General features: G+C 66.0%; 1 protein-coding gene across 2 annotated transcripts in view; it reads left to right on the top strand.

Moving 5' to 3' along the window:
• The window catches only part of CACNA1B (calcium voltage-gated channel subunit alpha1 B), a 108695-nt gene extending 91784 nt beyond the window's left edge, over positions 1-16911 (top strand). For both annotated transcript variants that reach the window (XM_059658543.1, XM_059658542.1), the window contains 11 exons: positions 429-556; positions 3903-3999; positions 6185-6293; positions 11630-11737; positions 12195-12304; positions 13014-13135; positions 14299-14434; positions 14564-14680; positions 15556-15763; positions 15938-16179; positions 16360-16911. In XM_059658543.1, coding sequence (XP_059514526.1) covers positions 429-556; positions 3903-3999; positions 6185-6293; positions 11630-11737; positions 12195-12304; positions 13014-13135; positions 14299-14434; positions 14564-14680; positions 15556-15763; positions 15938-16179; positions 16360-16890 — 1908 coding nt within the window. In that variant the 3' untranslated portion in view covers positions 16891-16911. The remainder of the gene's footprint in view (positions 1-428; positions 557-3902; positions 4000-6184; positions 6294-11629; positions 11738-12194; positions 12305-13013; positions 13136-14298; positions 14435-14563; positions 14681-15555; positions 15764-15937; positions 16180-16359) is intronic.
• The last annotated feature ends 960 nt before the right edge of the window (positions 16912-17871 follow it).

Genomic DNA, 17871 nt, shown 5'->3' with positions numbered 1-17871 from the left:
CAGGCCGGGGCTTGGAATCGGGACTAAGTATGGTTAGTGTTAGACCTCTGAGGCTGAGGCTGCTGCTACTGGTGGTGGCATGTGAGGGGCCTCCAGGAGAAGTGTGGGGGCCCTGGGGGTGCGGGGGCCTCCAGGAGAAGTGTGGGGGCCCTGGGGGTGCAGGGGCCTCCAGAAGGAGTGGGGGGCCCTGGGGGTGCGGGGGCCTCCAGGAGGAGTGGGGGGCCCTGGGGGGTGCAGGGGCCTCCAGGAGGAGTGGGGGGCCCTGGGGGGTGCGGGGGGCCTCCAGGAGGGGGGCAGGGGACCCGGCGGTGGCGGTGCAGGGGGCCAGGCTGTGGGGAGAGAGGTCTGGGCAGGCTCTGGCTGGAGGGGGGCCCGGGAGAGGGCAGGCTGAGGTCTCCATGTCGCCTCTTCTCCCTCCTGTCCTGCAGATGTTGAACCTGTTTGTGGCTGTGATCATGGACAATTTTGAGTACCTCACGCGGGACTCTTCCATCCTAGGGCCTCACCACCTGGACGAGTTCATCAGGGTCTGGGCCGAGTACGACCCGGCTGCCTGGTGAGTGAGCCGCGCCCCGGCCTCAGGCGGCCCGGACCCTGGGCACCAGGACGGGGATGGGGTGGCTTCAGGCGCGTTTTGAGGGAACGTCCCCTCGGTTGTGGGGGCTCCTGCCCACGCGGAGGCGCTGGTCTCCGTCCCGGGCGGCTCCCTGTGGCCTCCCTGTGCAGAGGCAGCTCCCCGGCTCCCGGACGCTCTGAGCCCCGAGCCCAGCCCAGCCCCGAGCCCCAGCCCCGAGCCCAGCCCTGGATGTCGCATCGGGGGGCGGGGCCGCGCGGCCCTGGGAGGTGGGAGGTCGGGGGGCAGCAGGGCGTCGCTCAGGCTTCCTCCTCCTCCTGGGACTCGGAGGCTCCGGCTCCGTGGGCGGAAATGCCGGCCCAGGGCACCCCCCGCGGCTGGGCTTTGCCTCTCGGGGACTGGCACCCGCCTCCCGTCCCGCTGCTGCAGGGACAGGCCACGGGGACCCTCTGTGGACATCAGAGGAGTGGCCGTGGGGATGTGTTTCCAGGCAGAGCCAGGGTCTCAGGCCGGGCCTGGCCCGGGTCAGAGTTGGTCCCAGACCGTTTCCTGCAAGAGCCCTGCCCGCCCACATGCGCCCTCCCCCACACACGCCCTCCCCCACACACGCCCTCCCACGCACATACCCTCCCCCTCCCCACAGGCTAGCAGAGCCCTGCATGCCCTCCTGTGCTCTTCCCCGACCCCCTCGCTGTCCCTCCCCGCCCCCCTCGCTGTCCCTCCCCGCCCCCCTCGCCGTCCCTCCCGGTCCCCCTCGCTGGGCCCCCGGGCGGCACCCGTCCTCACAGGGGCACAGGCTCTGCCCACCTTTAGCTGGAAGCTCAGCATAGACTCTGCCCCGGGGAGCTCTCCCCACAGGCCCCCCATCGCCCCCCCCCCAGCCCGCACAGCGAGGACCCGAGGTGCCCCAGGGCCTGGCTCCGTGTCAGGTGCTGGTCCGTTCCCGGTGTGTGGCGTCTTCATGGCCCGGGAGCCTGGCATCTCCTCGCTGAGGGCGGACGGTCCGCTTCTCTGGTCAGGAGGCTGCCGGGTTGGAGGCACAGTGGCCACCCGAGGGTCGTCCCCTGTGGCCGGCGCCGACGGCAGGAGGGAGGCACACACCGGGCGCTCGCGGGGTCTAGGGCGCGGTGTTTCAGACTTTGCTGCTGGATGTGACGTTGCCGTCAGATGTTGGGGACGGGACTTGGGCCGACGGCAGAGGCGGTCAGTGCGGGCCTGGGAGCGGGCGTCCCAGGTGGGTGAGCGCAGGCCCAGGCCCCGTCCGCGCAGCTGGGGCAGCGACAGCACCCAGGGGCCTCGGGAGGCCGCCCTCGGGGACGCGGGAGGGAGGGAGCGCTGTGGAGGAGCAGGCCACCTGGGAGCCTCCCCCAGCGGGCGCCCCGGCTACACCGACCCCAGGCCCCGGCCCGAGATGGGGCCACGGGACACACACGCCCCTGCCCCACGAGGCCTGGGCTGCAGAGGCCGGAGGGCGAGGCCCAGCGGAGGCCCCGAGCCGCTTGGGTCTGACCCCCGTGCTGGGTGGGCGGGCGATGCTGGGAGCGGCCACTGGCTGTGACAGGCCTGACTCCCGGGGACACTGCTGTGTCCTCCGTTTGGGGGGCTGTGAGACAGCAGGACTTGGTGGTGTTTCCTAGGCTCGCATATGAGTCTGTGTGCGCCTGCGTGGGTGTGAGAATGTGTGCATGGCCATGTACACGTGTGCATGCGTGTGAGTGCCTGTGCGGGGACCTCCTGCCCGCGGCTGCCTCAGCACGTGGAGGTGAGCGTGGACTGATGGGCATTGCGGTCGGCACTGTGAGCGCTGCCAGCTTATCTCCGCCCTCTGCCGTCCAGGCCGCGTGCTGAGCATCTGTGCTGGGCCTGGGTCCCCGTGGCCTCTGTGCCGGGCTGTGGGGTGAACAGGAACCAGACGGGGGCCAGGGTGTGTCTGAGGAAGATGCCGTCTAGCTGGACGCGGGGAACTGAGCTCTGGGCAGGGGAGGTGACAGGCGAGTGTCCTGCTGGGAGGGAGAGTGGGGAGAGGGCGGTGGGACAGGTGAGAAAGGCCTTGGAATTGGGGTTAAACAAACAGCTTCGACTTGTTCTGGATCCTCGTGGCCACGTGAGGACCACGCTTTCCTGGTGGCGTCTCAGGGGTTGTGTGTGTGAGAGGGGCTGCTGGCTGCTCCAGGGCTCCTGGCCCCACCCCGGGGAGCTGCCTCCAGCCGCCCTCCCCCGCAGGCCTGCCTGGGGCCCGGGGGCGCAGGGTGTTGTGTAACCTGTGGCTTCCTTTCCAGCTGCCGCGTGCACTATAAGGACGTGCACAGGGCGTTGCGCCGCATGGCGCCGCCCGCTGGCTTAGGGGAGAGGTGCCCTCGTAGGCTGGCCTACAAGGTTGGCACCTTCAGAGCCTCCATCACATCCTCCCCCCGCGCCTCTGCGGCTGCTCCTGCCTCGTTTGGGAATGAGACCTCACCCCCCCCCCGCCCCGCCCCGCACTCCGAGCTCCGTCCTGTCCAGCCTCCCGCCCCTCCAGCCGCTGGGACCGACAGCCTGTGAGACAGACAGCTTTCTGCTGGGCTGTGGGCTGGGCAGCTGCTGCGGGAAGAGCCGGGGCAGTCCCGCCCCGCGTGGCTCCAGGCTCTCGAGGGTGGGCTGACGGGCAGGCACCGCAGACCAGGCCACGGCTCCTCTGGGCGGGCAGAGCCAGCGGGAGGACCTGCGAGGAAGGCTGCTCCCTCTCCTGTGCCCGGGCCCTGCGGCAGGTGGCCCCCTGGTGGAGGGAGGCTTCAGGCCGGCCCCCCTGGGAAGATGGTCATGGACTCCAGACACTGGTCCTGCCCTGCCCCTGGTCCAGCGTCAGGAGGGGACATGGTCGCGGGCGTCTCTGGGCCTGGAGCGGGGCTGACCTGGCTGTCTGTCCAGAGCCACGGTCCTCAGAACGGCTGGCCCGCTGGGCGGCCGCGTGTTCTAGGTTTTCCCACGTCTTGGCCTCTCGGCTGACTTGGCAGCAAACCAAGCGCTAAGGGGAGCTGGCGCCGCGGTTCCCAGCGGCCTCCACGCCGTGAAACCGCTTTCTCTGGCGGTGCCCGTAGCTCCTCAAAGTGTAAAATCAGACGCTGACCACCCAAAGCCGCCCCGAGGCAGCCCTTGCTCATCCTCCATGTTCATTAGCTCAGTCACCCGCGCCCTGCGTGGGGCGGAGCGTGGAGGTGAGGCTGGGGCCCGAGGGCTCGATGGAGGAGACCTCCTGGGACTCAGCTGACACCCGCTCTGACCTGGTTAACCGATCTGTTCTCTCTGCTTCCCCCCCCCCCCTCCTGTGGACCCTCCGGGGCCGGCGCAGCGGGCGCATCACGTACAGTGACATGTTTGAGATGCTGAAGCACATGCCCCCGCCCCTGGGGCTGGGGAAGCGCTGCCCCGCGCGAGTGGCGTACAAGGTACCCGCCTGCTCCTCCGCCGGGGCTTGTCCGTCCGTCCGTCCGTCTGCCACTCTGCTGTCTCACTGTGTCTGCCTTTGCCCCGCCATCTCCCCCCCTTCCCAGACAGAGGGACCCCGCCCCCCGAGGTCCCTGCACCGCCCCTGGTACCCGGAGCTGCCCCTGGGCCACGGGAGACTCGGGAAGAGAGACCCGCCCCCTAGAGTGAGGGTGACCGGCTTCCGGACAGGCTCTTGTTTTTGTGTTGTTTTTATTGTTTAAAGTATTACAAATAGTAGCACAGGTGTCTCCTTTTTTTCCCAGTCGACCTCCCCAGCCTCCCCTTCCCCTCGGCTCTTGTTTTGACCCCACCCTCGGGTCTGATGTGCAGGGAGAGGGGCTCAGGGCCTCAGGCACCTGGGAGACCCCGCCTCACGCCCACAGGACGTCCAGGCCCCACTGCAGGGCCTGGGAGGAGGTGGGGACAGGGCCTCGAGGGCACCAGGGACAGGCATCCTGCGGGGGGCACAGCTTCGGGGCACAGGAGGCCTGTGACCTCCCCCCGCCAGGAGGCTGAGCAGCAGGAGGGGGAAGCTGAAGGACCCTCCGCACCCCCTCACACCCCGCCCGAGCCTGCTCCCACCCCACTCACCCATCCCCCTCCTGCTCCTCCAGCCCCACCCGCACACCCAGTGTGTGGGGCCCTCCTGCCACCACCCTTCTCTGAGCGAGTTCCCACCAGAGCTCCTTGTCTGTCTGGTCTGTCAGTCACGCTGTCTGTCTCTGTGCTCTGGTTCCAGCCTGTCTGTCTCCTGGCTCAGCTGCTCCCCACCACGGACCCCCCCCACCCCCCCACCCCGCCTGGCATGAGCGTCATGCCTGCCTGCAGGCCCTGCATGCGAGACCCTGGCTTTGTCCCCCGAGGAGAGCTCTGTCCAGAGTGACACCAGGGCCAGGGCGGCCACAGGGCCTGCTGAGGAGCCTTGGAGCCCCTCCCCCTGGGCTGATGGCGTGGGGGGGCCAGGGCGCCAGGCGGGTGGGGCTGGAGGGCTAAGCGAGCTGGGGAGGCAGCAGGAGCCACACAGAGGCCTAGGCCCAGGGCAGGGAGGCCCGTCTGTCTGTCTTTCTCTCCTGGCCTCCCTCCTCTGCTGCTCCCGAGACTCCAGTCTCCGGGGGTGGGTGCCCTGGACGGAGCCCTCCTCTCGGGACCCCTGCTCTGCTCCTCCTGGGTCCCTGGAGAGGAGCCCCTCTGCCTCTCCCGTCCCAGGTGGCATGGGAGCTGCGGGAGCGGCGGGCGGGGGGCGGGGGGGCTTTGCCAGCATTAGGGGGGGGGGGGTTTGTGTCTTGGCCTCCCGCCCTCCATCAGGCTGAGGATTCCATTTGGGGCCAGGACGCTGGCGGTGCTGGGGGCAGAATGGCCTCCCGAGCCCCCGGTGGGCCCCGCCCCTCCTCCAGCTCCCATGCTGTGGAGGGGACAGCAGGCCGCTGGGAGGGGACAGGTGGGCAGGTACCCTCTGTGCTCAGGGCCTCCAGGAGGCCCGTGCGTCCTCAGAGCCTCCGCCTGACGCAGGAGGGGGTGGGGCGCAGGGCTGCTCTGTCCTCGGAAACTGAGGGAGGAAAGGGACTTGCCCCTGCCCGTCTGGCCTGGAGCCCCGTGCCCCTGTGGCATGGCCCGCACCTCTCCCCGCAGCCCCAGCTCCTCGGGGTCTTTCCCCTGGAGGGGTCTGCGGCTCCTCCAGTGGAGAGAGGCAGAGCCTCCCTGGGCCTGGTGTCACCTCTGGAGCCCAGCGCTGCCCCCGCCCTTGCCGGTGCTCCAGGCTGTGGGGGAGAGAGGGGCCCAGGAGTAAGGCAGGGATCGTCCCTCCCGTTGGCCAGGATGCAGCCTTGGTCCTGCACCCCACACCCCTCCCCCTCAGGCAGGGGCGGGGGCAGAGGGGCCTACGGCTGGGGAGGGGCCTGTTGTCAGGACGAGCCGGGCCCTGGCCAGCCCGGGGCCCCATCACCTGGCCGTCTGCCTACTTCTCTGCAGCCGGCGAATCCTCAGCTCACAGGAGGGCGGGTGCGTGGACAGGGATGCTGGCAAAACTCCCAGGTCCCAGCCTCATCTTGTCCCGGGCGCTGCAGGGGTCACCTCCAGGGGCCTCAGCACTGAGGGGCTCTGGGGGGGACCCCGGCAAGCCTGGCCCTGACCTGCCCCTGTTCCCAGCGCCTGGTCCGCATGAACATGCCCATCTCCAGCGAGGACATGACCGTCCACTTCACGTCCACGCTGATGGCCCTCATCCGCACGGCGCTGGAGATCAAGCTGGCCCCAGGTGAGCGGGGCCACCCGGGAGCCGCCCTGGCGGGCGTGCAGGGGCACCGAGAACGGCTGTCGTGGCGCCTGTGCTGGGCACGACCGTGTCCTCTTTTCACATGAGGACACTGAGGCGCAGGGACATCACCCAGCACCGCTCCTGCCCCGCCCCCAGCGGGCCTTTGTCAGGCCCAGACTCCGAGGGGCCAGGGAGCCTGCCCCCCCCCGTGGGCCCCACCCTAACCCCCTGATCACTGCTTCCCCCCCCAGAGAAAATCAGCCACCGGGGGCACCTGCGCATCCTGCCCCGCCCCTGCCCCCCTACATCGCACCCTTACCAGCTGATGGGCCAGGCCCCGCCTCGCGCACACGGCCTGCTCTCATTACTACCTTGCTCTCCCCGTCCGTCAGTGCTCCGCTGGATTATGTGTGTAATACATAAACATGCTGTCATTTCTCCCATCTTTAAAAAACCCTTCTCTTCCCCTCTACCAACTTCCCGGTTTTTCTTCCCTCAAAGCAAAAGCTTAAGAGACTGGCGTACACCGTCTCTCCTTTCTCATCCCTCGTCTCCCGTGGGACTGCCCCGCGCACAGCCCCGCAGCTGCTCTCCGCGGTCTGAGCCCTGACCTCCTGGCCTCGCTGCCGCCTCTTCTCCCTTCTCTTTGAAACCCTTTTGTTCCTCCCTGTCTGGCGACCTCCCTTCCCGTCTCCGTTGCTTTGGTAGGTAGCCCAGGCCTCCCCCGCATCCCTCCTGTGCGTCCCACGGTGATTACCATCTGCACCTGGAGGCCCCGTGAGCGTCCAGAGCCCTGGCTCACCCCGCCTTCCCGCCCGTTGGTGTGGGCTGTTCTTCCAGCTGCTCCTCTCTTTCTTACCCCGTTTCCAATCAGTGTCTGATCTCTTATCGTAGCTCTGACTCTGCCTTCACAATCCATCTGGCTTAGGACCATGCTGCCCTCCCCACTGCCCTCCTGGTCCCAGCTGCTCTCTGCTCTCGCCCTCTCAGTCTTCCTTCAACACAACAGCCAGAATGATCACGTGGAAAATCACACCAATGACGTGAGTAGACGTCTAGCCAGACTGATGAAGACAGAAAGAAGACGGGAACCGTCCTTAGGAACGGAAGAGGGCGCATCACTGCAGATCCTGTGACATCATCTGGGTGACAACGTCAGTGACAGGAAAAATGCACTGACAGCCATCAAGCTCATTCACGAACAGAAGACCTGAGAAAGTAGATAAGCTGAGGACTGTATTTATGAAAGAAATTAAATTCGTAGTTGAAAACCTTTTAACAAAGAAAACCGCAGGCTCGGTGGGCTCCATTGGTGAAGTGTACCAGACATTTAGGGAGGAGATAATGCCAGTTCCATACAGACTCTTCCAGGAAATAGAAAAGGAGGATATTTCTCAGTTGTACAAGCCAGCATGGCTCCGATGTCAAACCCCAACAAAGACACTAAAGGGAAAAATCACTGACCAATATTTCTCATGAATGTAGACACAGAAGTCTATATAATTGTAGCAAACTGAATCTAGCCGTGCACGCGCGTGTGTGCGCACCTACACACACACACACACACACACATTAAAATAATACGTGATGACAAAAGCAGGGTTTATTGGTTCACATTTAAAAATCAATACATACAATTTAATATATCAAAAAAGAAAAACTGTATAATCATCTCAATTGAACATTTATGATTTTTAAAATCCTACATAAAATAGACATTCAAGGAACGCCCTCAGCCTGGTGAAGGGCACTGTGGGAAACGAGCCGCGATGACATGCTCAGCAGAGAAAGGCCGAGTCCTGTTCCTCCACGGGCGTCTGCTGTCTCTGCCTGTTCAGCATCGTGCTGGCCATCCTGCCCCTGGTCGTAAATCAGACGAAGAAAGAAGAGGTGTAGAATCGATGTGCTCGTCTCTGCAGAAAATCCCCCAAAAGACTAATAAAACGTTCATGAACCCGAGGCAACTGCAAGCCAAAGCGCGCGCACCGTTCAGGGGAGCCACAGGAGCGAAGAGGCCACGCCCCTCCCCCCCACCCCCTACCCCCAAGGAAGCGTGGCTTCCCTGACACCTTAATTTTGAGCTTCTGGCCACCAGAACTAAGACAATCCATTTCTGTTGTTTTAAGCCATAAAAAAATACTAAAATTAGCGTGAATGTAGCAAGATCACAGAATGCAGTCAGTGTTTATATTAGCAGTTAATAATTGAGATTGGAAAAATACCATGAAATCACTGAAAACAGGAAATATTTCCGTATTACTGGAAACTCTAAAAATATGTGTGTAACACTTGTATGCTGCAAATTCCAAAACATGGGCTGGAGCAGTGGTCGGCAAACTCATCAGTCAGCAGAGCCAAATAGCAACAGGACAACGATGGAAATTTCTTTGGAGAGCCAAATTTTTTAAACTTAAACTATACAGGTAGGTACATTGTTATTATCTTAATTAGGGTCCTCCTACGGCTTAGGCAGAGCCACACTCAAGGGGCCCAAGAGCCGCGTGTGGCTCGCGAGCCGCAGGTTGCCGACCGGGGGCTGGAGGACTCAGAGACCTAGATAAATCGGGCGCCACGTCATGTTCATGCGTTAGACGCCGATTCTTCCAACGTCAGTCAGCAGATCTGATGTCACCCCAGGCAACGCCAAGAGGGGCTGGGGGAGAAATGTACAAACCAGTTCTAAAACGTCTGTAGAAAAGCAGGACAACTTGAGTAACAGTTTTGAAGAGAAGAGCTCAGCTGGAGCCGTCACCTTCCTGAACCAGAGGCTGGCTGTGAGCTGCGGGGGGGAGGCCGTGGAGGGGGGCCGGCGGCCGGGAGCAGTGGCTTCTGGAGGGACTCCCCGCTGCGGGCGCTCGCTCCCTGGTGCCGCAGAGGAGCTCGTGCAGAAAGGCCTCAGAGATGGTGCTTGAGACGTGCAGGCAACCGCACGCCAGTCTGGTGAGCCGTGACGTTGACTGTTGTCCTCGGCTTGGGCCGCCGTAACGACACCTGACACTGAGGGGCTCACCCACCGAGGCTGGGAGTCCAAGTCCAAGGTCCCAGGAAGGCCGGGTCATCTCCGGCTGTTCTGGCCTGGGCAGGGCCACCTCCCCATGTCCCCGGGGGCCTTTCCTTCAGTGGGTGCCTCTCCTGGTAAGGGCACGAATCGGGGACCAGGGCCCACCCTGAGGCCCTCATCTCACCTACTTGCCGCCTCCGAGGCCCTGTCCCAGTCACCTTGGACGTTAAGGTCTCACTCAACATAGGAAAGGGGAGCACAGTCCAGCCGGTAGCACAAACCTTTCTCCTTCACGGAAGTTAACTGGACGTGGATCACCGACATAAATGTCAAATCACAGAACCTCCGCGAGAAAACAGGAGGAAATCCTAGCAATTTTAAGTTAGGCAAAGATTATCTTAAATTACAAAAAGCATGAGCCGTAAAAGAAAACACTGATAAGAAACTTTGTTCTCAGAAGATACTAACAAAACGAAGACAGGCGAGCCACTCAGAGGGAGTGTGTGTGAAACACTGACCAGGGTGGGCTCCCAGCTGACGGAGCGACCCTCACACCTCGGCAGTAAGAAAGCCAACAACCCACTACACGGGCAGATGACTGAACAGATACGTCCCGAGAGGATTCGGGGAAGGCTGGGACCCACGCGCAGAGAGGCTCGGTGTCTCCATGGAGACCTTGGAAAGTGGGTGAAAGGAGGCGTGCACAAGGCCTTCTGCGAGTGTGGCTTTTTCCGATGGCCCCAAACTGAACAAGTCACATGTCCCTCAAGTGAGGAGGGTGACCAGCAGCAACTGGGCAGACCCTGGCCCTCCACGGGGAGGTCGCACGTGTCCCGCTGAGTGGAGGGGTCAGACCCCGAGTCCAGCACCTGTGTGATGCCATGTGCACGACACTGGGAAGACGGTCACGGTGGAGCCAGGAAGCATCCGTGATGGCCCCGGGCAGGGGCCGGGGGACGCCGGGGTGCTGGCTGCAGAGGGTGCAGGGGGCTGGGCAGCCAGGCCCTGGCCCACGTCGTGGTGGTGGAAACGTGACCATAGGCCGTGACCAGAAGCCGTAGACTGGGAAAACTAGAATGGGTGAGTTTCACTCTCTGTACATTACACGTCAATAAACCAGATGCGCCGGCTGCAGGGCTCAGGGCTGAGCGTCGACCTAGGAACCAGGAGGTCAGGGTTCGATTCCCGGTCAGCACAGGCCCGGGTTGTGGGCTCCATCCCAGTGGAGCGTGCAGGAGGCAGCCGGTCCGTGATTCCCATCATTGATGTTTCTCTCTCTCCCTCTCCCTTCCTCTGTGAAATCAAAAAAATATTTAAAATAAAATAAACCATGCCGAAACCGGTTTGGCTCAGTGGATAGAGCGTCAGCCTGCGGACTGAAGGGTCCCGGGTTCGATTCCGGTCAAGGGCATGTACCTGGTTTGCGGGCACATCCCCAGTAGGAGGAGTGCAGGAGGCAGCTGATCGATGTTTCTCTCATCATCGATGTTTCTAACTCTCTATCTCTCTCCCTTCCTCTCTGTAAAAAATCAATAAAATATATTTAAAATAAATAAATAAAATAAACCAGATGTCACAGGTAGACGGCATATTTCATGCCCCTGCCCTCGCCTCGGCCTCTGTGCCCTCCCTCCAGGGGGCTCAGCGGTGCCCTCCAGGCCCCTGTGCGGCACCCCAGGCAGGGCCGTCTGCTCCGGGTCTCAGAGCACATGCTGGTTCTCCTGAGGCCTCCCGGGCCCTTCTCGCCCTCCGCGTGGCTGGACCTCTGTCCGCCGGGCTGGACCCTAACTGACCGCCCTTCCTTGTGGATGCAAGTCTGTCCCTCCAGAGGCAGCTCTTGGGTTTGTCCCATCACTGGTGACAGCCCGACGGGGGTCAGTGCATATCACTGGGTGGGCGACGAGTGTCTGGGAGATCATGCCCCTCCCCTCCCCAGGGCTGCCCCCCCACACACACACCACACACACACACCCCCACACACACACACACCGCACACACCACACACACACACACACCGCACACACACACCCCCCACACACACCCCACACACCCCACACACACACACACACCACACACACCACACCACACACACACACACACCGCACACACACACCCCACACACACACACACACCACACACACACCACACCACACACACACACCACACACACACACACACACACACACACACACACACACACGAGTTCCTGCAGGGACAGCTCTGACCGGCCTCCCTCCCAGCACCCTCCCTGCCCGACCCCCCTGCCGGCCCAGCTCTGCCTGCTCCCCATGGGCTGCAGGGCGGCTCCTAACCCCGCCCTCCCCACGCTGCCCAGCTGGCACGAAGCAGCACCAGTGTGACGCGGCGCTGCGGAAGGAGATCGCCGCGGTGTGGGCCAACCTGCCCCAGAAGACCTTGGACCTGCTGGTGCCGCCCCACAGACGTGAGTGAGGCACAGGGCCCGCGGGAAGGGGGCGCCCCTTCCCCATAGTCCGGGCTCAGGGCCCCCGCAGGGACCAGGCTTTCTCGGTTGGTGCAGGAATTGTGGGAGAAGGGGATGGGCTGCTCTGTGGAGCAAGGTCGCCTCACGCCTTGTGTGGGAATTCACTTCAAAAAGCCAGAGGAAAGCAGCCGACCCTACCCTTGGAGGTGCCAGAGCGCGACGAGGTGCTCAGACTCACTCCGCTCCACCGGGCAGCAGAGGGGCCTCGTGCGGGCGCGAGGGTGGTGTCTGCAGGCTCTGCGGGTCAGGGGCCCTTGGGCAAAGCCACGTGCCCTGCCTGAGCGTGCCCAGTGGTCCCAGGTGGGGGCCTGCTTCCTCTCCCCACTCCGCCCTCTTGTCCTGTGGCCTCCGTCCTGCCCCTGGGAGCCCAGCCTCTGTCTGCCCGCCCCGCCCCCAGCTGACGAGATGACCGTGGGGAAGGTCTACGCAGCCCTGATGATCTTCGACTTCTACAAGCAGAGCAAGACCAGCAGGGACCAGACCCACCCCGCTCCCGGCCTGTCCCAGGTACCGGCCCCACCTCCTGGGGGCAGCCGATGGCCCTGCGGGCGGGAGGGCCTTTTCGCGCTCCTGTAGCGGGTGCCCCTGGCTGCGGAGCCCGACCTGGGTGCCGGGTTCAGGGCACAGTGCGGGGCAAGAGCGGTGTTCAGTGGCAGAAACATACGACGGACCTTGAGATGGTGCCGGGAGGTGCAAGGACGCTCGCCCCGACACAGGCCGGGACCAGAGAGGCTCACCCCGGACACAGGCCAGGGCCAGCGCTGGCTCCGCTGGGGCTGTGCTGGGTGAGGTGGGCCGTCCTCGATGGCATCCTGCGAGGGTGGGGCACACACAGGCGCTCTGTCTGGACGGGCCCACCCCCCGCGGGGTGAGAGGTGGCTGCCCAGCCACAGCCCCCTCCGTCGGTGCAGACACCGCCCCAGCCCCACCCTGCAGCCCCACCCGGTCAGCTCCAGCAGCCCCCGCCGGGCGGCTCCAGGAGCTGTGAGATGAGCTTTGCCATGTGCCATCGGATTCGGTCCCCGGGTGGTATCGGTGTGGGAACTGGGGCTCCAGGAGGAATTCCTGTCCTGCAGCCACGCAGACCCACTGGGGGCAGCCCCTCCCAGCCGCGCGCAGGGGTGGGCAGGACAGGCAGGCGGCATCCCACAGGAGGAGTCTGCCCGCGGCTCGGCGCCCCCAGCCCTCAAGCTCCCCCCCCCTCCCCGTCCTGCAGATAGGCCCCGGGTCCCTGTTCCACCCCCTGAAGCCCCCGCTGGAGAAGACACAGCCGGCGGTGCTCCGAGGGGCCCGCGTGTTTCTTCAGCAGAAGAGCCCCCTCAGCAACGGCGGGGCCATGTGAGTCCTGGGGGGCGTGTAGGTCCCCGGCAGGGGGGGGGGTGTGGGTCCTGGGTGGGGGGGGTCCTGTGGGTCTGGGGGGGCGTGTGGGTCCCGGGCGGGGGAGGGGGCGTGTGGGTCCGGGGGGGCTTCTCTGATGGTGTGGGGAAAGCAGGACTCTAGTTCCCTGACCCCCTGCTCTGAGGGGCTCCCAGCAGCGCCCAGGACAGGGGTCCTCAGGTCCCTTCCCGGCTCTGCAGGTGGCCCTGTGCTCAGCTGCGCACGGCTGTGCTGGTCCAGGTAGTTCCCGTGCTGAGCTCCACGGTGGTGCCTCCGGGGCCTGAGACTGTGGCGGGGGGGCGGGGGTGGGGGTTCGCCGTCAGCTTCCCCTCCTGTGTGTCCGTGTCTCTCTCTCGGGCGAGGCCGTGGAGCTCTGGGCCTGCAGAGGGTAGAAGTGACTTGTCCCCCTCGGGGCCTCAGCCCTTCCTGTCAGTGGCTCCGAGAGCCTTTCTCTCAGGGCTCCTGTGGCTGTTGGTTTCCGAAGCGGCTGTTCTTGCAGACAAATTGGCAAGGTCTTTGTCACGTGACTCGCCACCGCCGCCCAAACCCAGCTGGTGACCAGGCTAGGTTTCACGCGAGGGCAGGGTCCGCTCAGCCGGCCCCCTGCCCCCACACCCCCCACCGCGGGGCCAGCTGAGGTCCCTGACGGCCAACACCCCGTTCCTCCAGGCAGGGCCCAGGCTCTTCTCCCCCCGCAGGGGCCGAGCCGGGGCTGGTCCCCACCTGCCGCCTGGGGAGGGCGTGCACGCGGGGCCGTGGCCTCCCTCCCCTCCCACGTTGTCCACGTGCTGCTGTGAAGTCGGCTTTGGGTCTGTGGACTGTTACGCAGGAAGCTTTCCCTGAGTGACCATCTGCCAGGACTTAGTGGGGTGTCACTTCTCGAGTTTAGGGGCCAGCCTGGCGGCTTTTGCAGCCGGGGGCCCAGGCTTCCCTTGGGTGGGTGACTGGGGCTCCTGTCCGCCGTCCACTGAGCCCAGGCGTGGTCCCTGTCTCCTGCTGGGCCCGCTTGGAGCGCCTGCACACGCAGTCGCGCCCTCGGGCCCCCTCCCCCTCCCGATGGGGGAGAGCTGCCTGGCAGCTGGCCCAGCTGCTGTGGAGCTGACAGGACAGCCCCTCCCCCACAGACAAACCCCAGAGGGCGGCCTCAAGGAGTCCGTTTCCTGGGGCGCTCAGAGGGCCCAGGAGGTGCCACACGCGGCCAGGGCCCCCCTGGAACGAGGCCACTCGACAGAGATCCCAGTGGTGCAGCCGGGAAAACCGGTGAGGAGGGAGGGGGAGCAGTGGGGCTGGGGGCGGGGGAGGAAGGGGGTGGGATGGGGTGGGGGAGGCAGGGCGGGAGAGAAGGTGGGAGTGGGATTTGCTGGGGGTGACGGGGCTGCTGTACCCCAGGCTGTGGATGTCCAGATGCAGAGCATGGCCCTGAGGGGCCCTGACGGGGAGCCCCAGCCCGGGCTGGAGAGCCAGGGCCGAGCGGCCTCCATGCCTCGCCTGGCAGCGGAGACACAGGTGGGTGGTCTGGGGGTCCCGCTAGGGGGAAGGGGAGGCCTGGCGGAGGGGCTGGGTCCCACTGCCCGCTGTTGGGTTGAGCCTCTGCCCTGTGCTGCAGCCTGGACACTGTCAGGCCCGCTGGGCGCCCCACGTGCCACGCTGCCTCCCGTGGTGCGGCCAGGCATCCAGGAGTCCCCACCCCCCAGCTGTGGGCACAGCCGTCCCGCCCCGCTTTCTCTCTCTGGGACGCCCCTCCACCCCAACCCCCACGCTCCCCCAGGAAATGCCTGGTCCTCCCCTCTGTCCTGCTCCCCGTGTCCTGAGTCCTGGCGGCTGAGGGGCCCGGCCTGGCCTTTCTCTGGACACTGGGTGCAGGGGCTGTGGGGACAGGTTTGGGGACCGAGCAGGAAGCCCGGGCTGTGTGTCCCGAGCTGAGCCCTGCACAAGGACACGGAGGGGGTGCAGGCCCGAGGCCGGGCCCGGGACACTGCTGCCACTGGCCGGGCAGGCGAGGGCTGGCGGCAGCCTGGGACCTGCAGGCCGAGCCTCCCTGTGACCTCCCGGCCGCCGGCCTCCTGTCGTGGTTCCGTCTCTGCACTCAGTGTGGCCTGTGTTCTGGTAGCAGTCACTCTCTCCCGTCGGTGGTGGCTCTGGGCTCGCCAGTCCGGCACCTCCTGCCCCGAGCCCGCCTGGCAGCGCCTGGCCTGCGGGGAGGACACGCACGCCAGCCCCTGTGCAGACGCCCTTAAAGAGGGCGGGCTCGGCGGGGGCAGGAGCGCCTGGCAGGCCCCAGGGGGCCCCCTGACCTTTCTGGGAGGATCTGGTTCCGCTGCCCGGAGCCCCTCCAGACCCCCCTCAGGCCTGCCCTGCCAGTGTCCCGTGTCCCCGCACAGCCAGCCTCCGATGCCAGCCCCATGAAGCGCTCCATCTCCACGCTGGCGCCCCAGCGCCCCCACGTGGCCCACCTCTGCACTGCTGCCCTGGAGCGCGCCCCCGCCAGCCAGGCCGCCCCCCACCACCACCACCGCTGCCACCGGCGCAGGGACAGGAAGCAGAAGTCCCTGGAGAAGGGACCCAGCCTGACCGCAGACACGGATGGCGGTGCGTATGGGTCTCCTGAGTGGGCAGTGGCCCGACCTGGGGGTCTGAGAGCCCGTGGGGGACCCTCAAATTCCTGTACCTCGTTACCCCATAGCCAGCCCTTCCCCGGGACTCTGCCGGAGTCTGGGTGAGGGCGCTGGCTCAGCGGGGTGACTTCTCCTGTTCCTGGGCCAGCCCCCAGCAGCACCGCAGGGCCAGGGCCACCCCCGGGAGAGGGGCCCCCAGGCCGGCGGGAGCGCAGGCAGGAGCGGGGCCGGTCCCAGGAGCGCAGGCAGCCCTCCTCCTCCTCCTCCGAGAAGCAGCGCTTCTACTCCTGTGACCGCTTTGGGGGCCGGGAGCCCCCGCTGCCCAGGCCCGCCCTCAGCAGCCACCCCACATCGCCGACGGCCGGGCAGGAGCCAGGACCCCCGAGACAGGTACACAGGACGGCTCTCAGTCCTGGGGCCCTCGGTCCCTGTTCCTCCTTACCACCCCCAACCTCCTGTCACCGCCTCCCGACCCGTCCAGGACCCAGCTGGACCCTCTGCCTTCCCCTCCCCCTCTGCTGCACCTGCTCTGTGCCCTTGGTCTTCCTCTGATGGGCTGTGCTCCTGCAGGGCAGCGGTTCCATGGACGGGAGCCCCCTGCTGTCCACATCTGGTGCTAGCACCCCCGGCCGTGGTGGGCGGAGGCAGCTCCCCCAGACTCCACTGACACCCCGGCCCAGCGTCACCTACAAGACGGCCAACTCCTCGCCCGTGCACTTCGCTGGGGCCCAGGGCAGCCTCCCCCCCTTCTCCCCGGGCCGGCTCAGCCGGGGCCTTTCGGAACACAACGCCCTGCTCCAGAGAGACCCCCTGGGCCAGCCCCTGGCCCCCAGCTCGCGGATCGGCTCCGACCCGTACCTGGGGCAGCGCCTGGACACCGAGGCCGCCGCCCACCCGCAGCCCGAGGACATGCTCACCTTTGAGGAGGCCGTGGCCACCAACTCGGGCCGCTCCTCGCGGACCTCCTACGTGTCCTCCCTGACCTCCCAGTCGCACCCGCTGCGCCGCGTGCCCAACGGCTACCACTGCTCCCTGGGGCTCGGCACCGGCAGCCGCGCGCGCCACAGCTACCACCACCCGGACCAAGACCACTGGTGCTAGTGCCGCGCCCACGCCACGCGCCCGGCCCCGATGAGTTTTATCATCCACACCGGGCGCCCAGGATGCCCGGGAACCAAGGCAGTGGCAGCCCCGGGGGAGGGGCCTCACCGCCCAGGCCAGCAGGCGGGCTGCTGCCCGCTCCCCTTCTCCACCAGATGGACTCCAAGCCCCTTCTTCCGCCGTGGCTGCCCCCACGCGTGGCCTCCTGGCGCTACCGCGGGCCCCGCAGGGATGGCTGTGAGCAGGAGCCCGCGTGTCCACATCCGCGTGAGGGACCCGCCGCGGTGCTGCGCGGGCTGTTGGGTCTGGTCTTGGGGAGCACCCTTCACCCCAGCGTGCGGATGGGCCGGCGGCAGCTTGGCCAGCCCTCGGGACCGCGCGGGTGGGAGCGGCGGCCAGCGCCGGCCGGTGGCGCCTGCAGATCGGCAGGAAGCGTGAGCAGCGTTGCCCTGGGCACCGAGGGCAGTGAGAGGACTGATGCCCGCAGATGCTGTGTCCTCCCCGACCGTCGCCTGAGAGGGACACCCCTGGGCGTCCTGCTGCCAACCCCAGGCTCAGCGCAGCCCCTGCCCCTGTCGGTCCGTCCGCCTGGTGCAGGGACAGCGGACCCGGTGAGCAGGGGCGAGGTCACTGCCACGCCCCCGGGAGGCCTGGCCGAGCGGACGCTCCTCTCCTGTCGCACAGGCGGCCCCGCGGCCCCGGCGCCATGACCAAGTGCCTGACCCCCAGCTCTGAGGCCCAGGCTCGGGTGGGGAGCGAGGCGTGCGAACCGCGCGGGGCTGAGACCGTTGCACGGGCAACCGCGTTAGACAGCTGCCGTGGGCGAGAGCACGCAGACCCGTCTCCCAGTAGGGGCGGTTCCCGGGGAGCGAGCGCAGGGAGCGGGGCTGGGGCGCTCCTGTCTGGTCCACGCTCATCCTCGGGGCTGGACCTGCCCACGGGTCTGTGGCTGCGAAGGTGGATTTCCCCGGAGGCTGAGGG

This window comes from Myotis daubentonii, chromosome 11, assembly GCF_963259705.1.
Source record: "Myotis daubentonii chromosome 11, mMyoDau2.1, whole genome shotgun sequence".
Lineage (NCBI taxonomy): Eukaryota > Metazoa > Chordata > Mammalia > Chiroptera > Vespertilionidae > Myotis > Myotis daubentonii.
The sequence above is the reverse complement of the archived record's forward strand: the minus strand, read 5'-3'. Positions and strand labels throughout refer to the sequence as shown.